This window comes from Panthera leo, chromosome A2 (genome assembly GCF_018350215.1).
Source record: "Panthera leo isolate Ple1 chromosome A2, P.leo_Ple1_pat1.1, whole genome shotgun sequence".
Classification (NCBI taxonomy): Eukaryota; Metazoa; Chordata; class Mammalia; order Carnivora; family Felidae; genus Panthera; species Panthera leo.
The window spans coordinates 161,369,078-161,377,139 of NC_056680.1; the positions used below are offsets into that span (position 1 = coordinate 161,369,078).

Here is an 8,062-nt window from a genome sequence, read left to right on the forward strand (position 1 = left end):
TATTACAGGAGTGTTGGGAGCTGGAAACAACCCCTGATACTTTTAACAGATGCTTGGACCCAGCGGGGGAGGAAACAACCTAGTGTGCACTGAGCTCTTCTAGTTGTCCACATCCCCATTTTTCACGCTTTGTTCAGTGTAGAGATGTTTTTAGAAAGGCACAAATTCTGAAGCTGGCGATTTCACAGACTCGGCCAAGACAACACTCTGTCTTCAGCCCACCCCCACCTCCACCCACATCACTTTTTTTCTTACTGGTTCACAGACTGTGGAGTTTCCAGAACATATCCACACACGTCTTCCCCCATTGTCTGAGGCTGAGGGAGCGATAGTGCCCCATCTATCCCTTCTCCTGAAATCTTGTGGGACTTATCACCGCTGATTTTTAATCATAAAGGAGAAAAAACCCACTGTATTTGATGTAATTAAAACCAATTTTTTTAGGATTTTTATTTATTTTATTATTTTATTTTTCTTTTTTCAAGGATTTTTACTGGATAACGTGTTTTGAGTAACTTGCCATTTAGACTCAGTGAATGAGGCTGTCATTTGGTCAATGTATTTTCTGTTATGAAATTAACAAAGCTGACAGTTAAAACAAGATCACTTAAAGAAATTAATCTTCTAATGGAAATGCAAATGATCTTAGCTTTCACCCTGAAGAATGGATGCCTGAGAATAACAAAGGAAATATAAAAATGTAGACTGACATATTATACGCAAAGCCTCTGAAATGAAATCAATATTTTATTCATAAGAAAGGAAGAACGGTAGGAGACAAGAACAGAATTGAAAATCCTGACATAGATCTTACAGAATATGAAAACGTATCATATGATCAACGTGCTTCAGTTCAGTGGGAAATTGATGGCATATCTAATAAATGGTTCTGGCACAAAGACTTAAGTATGCACCCCCAAATAAGTCTTGTTGGGCCCTGAGACACTTTTCTGAATATTCTGGCAAAAGAAACGCTCAAACTTTCTTAGAGGTCCATTAGGTCTGGGTTAGAGAGGTGTCCCGGCCTCCACACTGCAAGATGTAGTCCGCGGGCATCTGGTTGTAGAGACTTAACCATTGGACTAAACCAAACAGACCTGACGCTGTGTCCTCTGATCTCTGACCGCCCTCCAGCACTTCCCACCCCTCCCAGATGAAGGTAACTGGAGACCCTCTGTCACACAGCTTGAAGGAAGGAAAAGAGACTAGGGGCGGGTATGTTGCTCCAGTCTGCTCCAATTCTGCTTCCATCAGTTGGTCAGACTCTCCAGAAGCATCTAGAACCTCAAAGAAGCTGAGGTGCACCCGAGGCATACCTATCTCCTTATGCAGCTAGATGGCCAGAGCCAGACCCCATTCTGCTCTCTTCTCCATGCGCAGCAACAGCCCTCCAGAAAGACGGCCGCGCACTGCAGAGTTCTCCGCTCCACCTGGCATGCTGCTCCCTACAGCGTAGAAGCCATTCAACCGCCCCAGAAGGTGTGATGAAGGCCCCCGGGGGGTTCGAGCTGGGCACTCCGGACCGCACCCGCGGATCAGGAGACTGGGATGGCCAAGGACCCACGGGCACGGAGAGGCCGACAGCTGGCCACGGAGGCTGAGGCCCGGCCGAGGCTCAAATGGGCTCCCTCTTCAGCAGACGTCTGTAAACTTCCTCCGATTCCTTCTGGATCTGGCACAGACCCTCTCGCCAGGGCTCCGCGCCGGGCGCCTCCTCTGAGCCGCTCCCCACGGGCACCTGCTTCTCCTGGCCGTCTCCGCGCAGACCATTCCGCTGGCAGTAGCGGTAGGCGCGGTTGCTGAAGTGCCGGTGGTTGTTCTCCCACAGGATGCAGTTGATCTGCGCCAGGAGCTCCCGCAGCTGCGCCTCCTGCTCCGCGCCGCGCGTCGCGTTGTTGAAGGCGCAGTGGCGCCGTGAGCACTGCCGGTCCAGCCGGGCCAGGGACTCGTTGTCGGTCTCCCGCACGTACTGCTCCAAGGAGCCCCCGTCCAGGTCCTCCTTGCGCGTGAACACCAGCACCGTGTGGGCCAGCACGCCCACCCCGAAGGTCTCCTGGAGGCGCCGCACCGCCTGCCGGTCCTCCTCCGTGTAGCGGCCCAGCTGCGTCACCAGCAGCACCGCGTGCGGCCCGGGGGCGGAAAAGACGACCGCCTCGCACACGGCCTCCAGCGGGGCACACGGGGACAGGATGTCGGGGGTGTCGATCACCTCGAGCTCCAGGCCGGCCCAGTCGCGGCTGGCCCTCTGCAGGGCCCGGGTCACCGGTTGAGCGCTGAGTTTAGACTGGAACTCTTTCCTGCCCAGGATGCTGTTTCCCGTCGCGCTCTTCCCGCTGCCGGCTTTCCCCACTAGGAGGAGCCTCAGTCTCTGGGGGCTCGGTGGGGCCTTCCCCAGACCTGGAAGCGCCGAAACAAAGCAGAGGGAGCTGGGGTTAGAGCCGCGTGGCTGGGAGCTCCCCGGGGCAGGACGTCGGCGGGGGTGGGGGGGGGGGGGGTGGGGGGGGGGGGAGGTGCGGAAGACCCGCCTCTGCACCGGAGACCTGCGGGGGGAGGGGGGCGGGGAGGCTCACGTTCTTTCTAGCCTTTTTAAAACCTTTTTTAACAAGTGTGGTAAAAAGACAATGTAAAAAATTATAGAATATAACAAAATTCATCATTGTACCCAGTTTGAGGTGAGGCGCTCAGTGCATTCACATCATGTGCAATCATCACTGTGCACCTCAAGAATTTTTTTTATCATCCCAGACTGTCCTGATGAAACCACAACTCCCCATTACTCCCTCCGCACTAATTCCTGGTGACCTCTAGTGTTCTTTCTGCGTCTAGGAGTCTGACCATTCTAGGTAGAACATGCTAGTGGAATATTGCAGGATTTGCTTTTTTGTGTCTGGCTTCTTTCATTCAGCATAACGCCCTCAGATTCACCCATGTTGTAGCACGTGTCCGGACTGCCCTCCTTTTTAAGGCTGGATCATACCCCATTGTAGGCTTGTATCATATTTTGTTTATTCATAAACATATATGAACATTTGGGTTGTTTCCACCCTTTACTATTGTGAATAATGCTGCTGTGAACATCAGCGTACAAATGTCTGAGTCCCTGGCTCTCAGTTCTTTTGGGTATCCACCCAGAAGGGGAATTGCTGGATGGTGTGTTAGAATACCACATTTTTATGGTTCGGTTTTGACATTTCTTATCAGGGTCACCTGTTCTCACCCAGATGGGAATTAGCCCACTATGACTATGGAACCCTGGGCTTCCCTAAGTCTCCCTGATTGGAGATCCTTCTCAGTAAGAGCAGGAAGAAAAAGAAACACGTGACCTCTCGCGTCTGACCACATCACCTTCTTCAGCTTTTGCGACAGAGAATGTTGGGAGTGTGGGACGATCTCAACCCACCCCCAGGCTCCAAGTGCAGAAACACCCTGTAGCCACATTCCTATTCAGCAGCCTTGAAGTCTGGGTTGGACATTCTCGCCCAGCAGAATGCCAGAACCATGAGCTGAGAGAGACTTGGAGATGCCAGTTTAATATCGAGAAACCTAGTGTCAAGGTTCTTGGATTCTTGGGGCTGAGCACCAGGAAGGGAATTAATTCCCTTCTGAACTGTCAGATCTGAGACCCAGAGCACACAGAGAAATGCCAGCTAATAAATGGTTTCCAAGTCTGTTCCCCCATTGAAGATAGTGATGTGTCTCAACAGCAGAGCCCTGAGCCTCCTGAGGGGAGGATGGGCACTGACTTCCTCAGAATCTCTTCAGCAATGACATGTTTTTTCTGCTGCCTGCCACCCAGGCCAGGCTGACCCAGCAGCCAATTCCGACTGAATGGCTTTGACTCCCTCCAGCTTCCCCCAGCTGACTTGAAAGGAATTTGAGTGAATGGATGAGGGTTTCAAGGAAGCATGGAACATTCACCTCTGCCCTCCCAGCCAATGAAAAGCTGGGCAAAGATAGCAAACCCTGTCTCTGCACACGACTGGGACCAGAGCACACCACTGGAATTTAAATATACCACTTGAGCGCTGGAGAGGATTTTTCAAGTAATATTTAACCTTGATTGCTGCAAGAATAGGTAAATCGGCCCCTGGGTGGTTCAGTCAGCTGGGTGTCCGACTTCGGCTCAGGTCATGATCTCACACTGTGAGTTCGAGCCTGCTTCAGATTCTATGTCTCCCTCTCTCTGACCCTCCCCCATTCATGCTCTGTCTCTGTCATCAAAAAAATTAAAAAAAAAAAAGAATAGGTAAATCGGGTATCAACACTTCTACGGGTAATTTGCTTTGGTGGTTTATTAATAAGGCTCTTTCCCAGTGGCTCAGGCCATTGAAGTTCATGTAGTAAAAAACTGTTTGTGTTAAAATACATAATGAATCACAAATAATTTCTTCTGGGCAGGAAATTGGATGGATTTCCAGCATTCCCAGATTCTGTCTGCCCAAGGTAGATGGCAAAGTTGAGCCCTTGAAAGTTAAAAGCCTGGCCCTGATGCAGTAGCTTTTGGAGAGAACCCCCTCCAGAAGGCCAAGCCCGGTTCTGAGGCAGCAGCCAAGTACATCCTGTCTGCTCACATGCTGCTTTGCAACCCGTATGACCCTGAGAGCTCTCCCATCTGATCCGGCCAAGCACCTGCATGGGGTCTGTTGGCTGCAGAGCCTCAGTCTCCAGTGAGCTGTTTGGTCACACCGACTATCAGCACATCCTACCTGAGGAAGAAAGCCCAGAATGCACAGACCCCTTTCTTTGGGCCTGGCACAGAGATTTAGTAAAGGGGGCGGCTGGCACTGTGTCTCCCTTCATTTCCCCCACTGTGCCCATCATGGCCTTCTCCGTCTTATTTGGCTGCAGTAAAGGAAGACCCCCCCAACCCAAAGCCCCCTTGATGGCAGCCCAGGTGGGCAAATCTCTACAGGGATGGACCCCGCTGCCTGTCCCAGTGCACCACCTGTCATTAAACATCCCCATCCACACCTCTCTCAAGCTCATTTCTGCTAGAAAGTAGTTTACCTCCTATAACGTCTTGTTTAGGATCCTGACACAGTGCTCCTGCAGGATTCTCCTGGACAATCTCTTCATATTCTTCCTTCTTTATCTAGAGAAAACCATAATATGTCTTATTGGTTTTTCAACAGTTTTAAGAGGCACCTGACTTTTGCCTTTCTCTTGCCAGAAACTTAGGTTTGAGGGGAGCAGCCTGAATGAGAAGAGAGAGGAGGGCGTCTGAGGGGTCTCTCCTTCCTTTGCAGACCCTGTTTTCTCTCCTCTCCCCCCACCCCTACTGTGGTCTCTATTGGCAGTGTAAGAGACTTCATGGAGAAATGTGAACTGTGAACTGGCCTGACAGCCGAGGTGGCAGGTAGTATTTGGAGAGACAGGGTCCTAGAGCCGTTCTGTGAGGAGAGAAAAGAACAGAGAGCAGAGGCAGGTCTGATACTGGGTCCTGAGAGCAGTGGGAAGACTGGTGTGGCCACAGTGTATCTGGAGGGCATGGGCAGGAAGTCGTGGCGAGGGACTGGCTGGGGGGATGGGGGCAGGGATCTTGGGCCAAAAAAGGGTAGTCCAGGCCTGATCTTTGGGGAAGGCTTGGCAGTTAGTAAGTTAGAATTACAGAGGGCTTACAGGTTGGTGGCCAGGTTCTGCTGTGAGGACAGGAACGGGACCATCAGGGTGCGGGGCAGAGTCCTGCTGGGAGCCAGGAGACCGCAGTGCTCATCTCCAACGGCCATCAGTTGGTCACAGTGGATGGTCACACTGCCTGGGCCTTATTGTCCCCATAAGTGTGAATGCTAGGCCTGAACTAAATGTCCCTGAGGTCTCCTCCCCTGTGGGAACGGCCATGCCACTCTATCCAGGAACTTCTGGCATCCTTCTGAGGAGAGCATGTAACCTCGCTCAGTGCATCCTGCCTCATGGACTAACACAGTTCCCTATGTCAGGGGCCCGTCAGCCTATAGCTGCTTGATATTCTCTGTGGAGTCAGGGAGGAAACTGCATGGCTCCAGGACTGTTTTTCCAGAACATGTAGGACTCTCAGAGACACAGTCAGATGAATGTCGCCAGACAAAGGCTGTGGGGTGTGGGGAGACCCAGCTACAGGGGGCCCTGAGAGGCATGGTTTTCCCATTGCCACAACATCCTCAGAAGGCCATTGTACTCTGTTAACCTGGCAAATGACTTCAGTCCTGCCCTTATCCTGGGAGCTGCCCAGCGGGAGGTCAGTGTGGCCTGTGCTGTATGGTTGTTGGCTTTACTTAGCAATGTCACCTCTGAAGGGCCAGGCTCAAAACAGTCACAGTCCAGTAAGTCATGTGACTTCAGGAAAAGAGAGTGACCAGGTCAGGGGAACAGCTGTCCCCAGCTATCCCTAGCAGGGACACAGCATTTGCCTATCCAAAGGGCTTCTGGAACAAGGAGATTAGTGCTCCTATCTCTGTACCTGGAGACCCCTCAACCTCTTTGTCCTTGGCTTCCTTACATCCTTGGTGGAAACTGAGGCAGTACTTCACCAGTGAAATCTCGTGACTCCTTTAGAAAGAAGGGGAGGCTCAGTGGAAGGTAAGAGCAGGGCGGGTAGGTGAGCTGGGTGAGGAGCACAGGCAGAAAATTTGTACTGTGTGCCCCAGCCTTGCACCAACAAGTAAGCCCGCGCCCCAGGCCTCGCTGCTTTGCCCCTGCCTGTCCAGCACCTCACACGTCTGCCTCACCGCACTTGGTAGGTTTTGTCTCCAGCACAGAGCATAAGCAGCTATGTCCCCCCACTTAATGCTTCTCAGGAGGAGAGTCAACTCGCCAAAGCATCTTGCTCAGAGCTAAACAGTGAATTCGAGCAGGGAACAGAGTTCTTCTGACTCTTATTCATGGATGGGTTCGTACCACTGTAAACGCACACTGCACGCACTACACACGTGCACTCACAAACACAACACACACCCACACACTCGCAAACACACACCCACACTCACAAACATTCACACAGACTCACAAACACAACAAACACACACACACTCAAATACAACCACACATAGTCACAAACAGCACACACCCACACTCACAAACACAACACACGCCCACACACTTGCAAACATACACACACTCACAAACTTGCAAACACACACTCATAAACACAGCATACACCTATACACAAACATACACACACACACAAACGTGTCACACATAACACTGCACACATACAATCAGAAAACTCCACACACATATTCACAAATACATAAACACATAAACACACACACAAAACACACAAACATAAAACACCCACATACACACAGAAACAAATACACAACATACACAGTCACACAAACACACACAAACAAATACACAACATACACAGTCACACAAACACACGATACACATCAACATAAACATACACATCAGCACATCACACACACTCCACCCATACACATACACTCCCAAACACAGCACATACACAAACACAAACATACAACACACACAGAAACATACATACACAACACACACACACGCACACAAACACACACTCTCACTCACTCAGACTTACCACTCTGTCAGCCGTAGAGGAAGAGGAATGGTCATGTTTTCTGTCTCCTGGGTCCGTGCTGTCTTGTGAATTCTTTGTTTCTCCTTTTAGGGACGACACATTGCAGGCTTCTGGGGACTTTGACTGGAAGAGGTAGAGGAAACTGTCCATGACATATGAATATATAGAATACATTGCTTATAGTTTTCAGTAAAATGGGATCAGAAAGCTCAGCTCAAGCTTTGCTTGAGCTTTGCTCAAGAAAGAGCAAAGTCTGCTGTGTGGGGAACAGGAAGTGGGTGAGAACACCCAGGGCCAAGCCCTTCTCAGTCGGAACACGTGCTGTTTGCACTTTGTGGCTTTGGTAATAGAAACAGGAAAAACAAGAACATCAGTATTGTTATTATTTTTGTCCTGAACCAGGATAACTCAGAGGCTTAGAAAGAAGCAGCAGACTCTTCAGAAAATTTTGTGCCAGGGGCCTGATTTTTTACTGATCTCCTCCCTTGTTTGCAAGTTGCCTGTCTCCTGCACATACCAATGCCTTCGCCA

General features: G+C 50.5%; 1 protein-coding gene across 1 annotated transcript; it reads right to left on the reverse strand.

Moving 5' to 3' along the window:
• Nucleotides 1-482: 482 nt before the first annotated feature.
• On the reverse strand, nucleotides 483-7,808 carry GIMAP6 (GTPase, IMAP family member 6). The gene is made up of 3 exons (XM_042927041.1): nucleotides 7,532-7,808; nucleotides 5,008-5,092; nucleotides 483-2,397 (listed from the first exon to the last, which is right to left on the reverse strand). Exons 1-3 carry the CDS (start codon nucleotides 7,703-7,705, stop codon nucleotides 1,616-1,618), a joined length of 1,041 nt encoding a protein of 346 aa, XP_042782975.1. The 5' UTR covers nucleotides 7,706-7,808; the 3' UTR covers nucleotides 483-1,615.
• Between the last annotated feature and the right edge of the window lie 254 nt (nucleotides 7,809-8,062).

Bases quoted from the DNA above. Each gene is read 5' to 3' on its own strand.
- GIMAP6 (XM_042927041.1), bottom strand. From the start codon at position 7,705: ATGTATTCTATATATTCATATGTCATGGACAGTTTCCTCTACCTCTTC. The intron at 5,093-7,531 runs GTAAGTCTGAGT...GGTTTTCTCTAG, and splicing joins CCTCTACGGCTGACAGAGTG to ATAAAGAAGGAAGAATATGA. The intron at 2,398-5,007 runs GTAAACTACTTT...CGGCGCTTCCAG, and splicing joins TAAACAAGACGTTATAGGAG to GTCTGGGGAAGGCCCCACCG.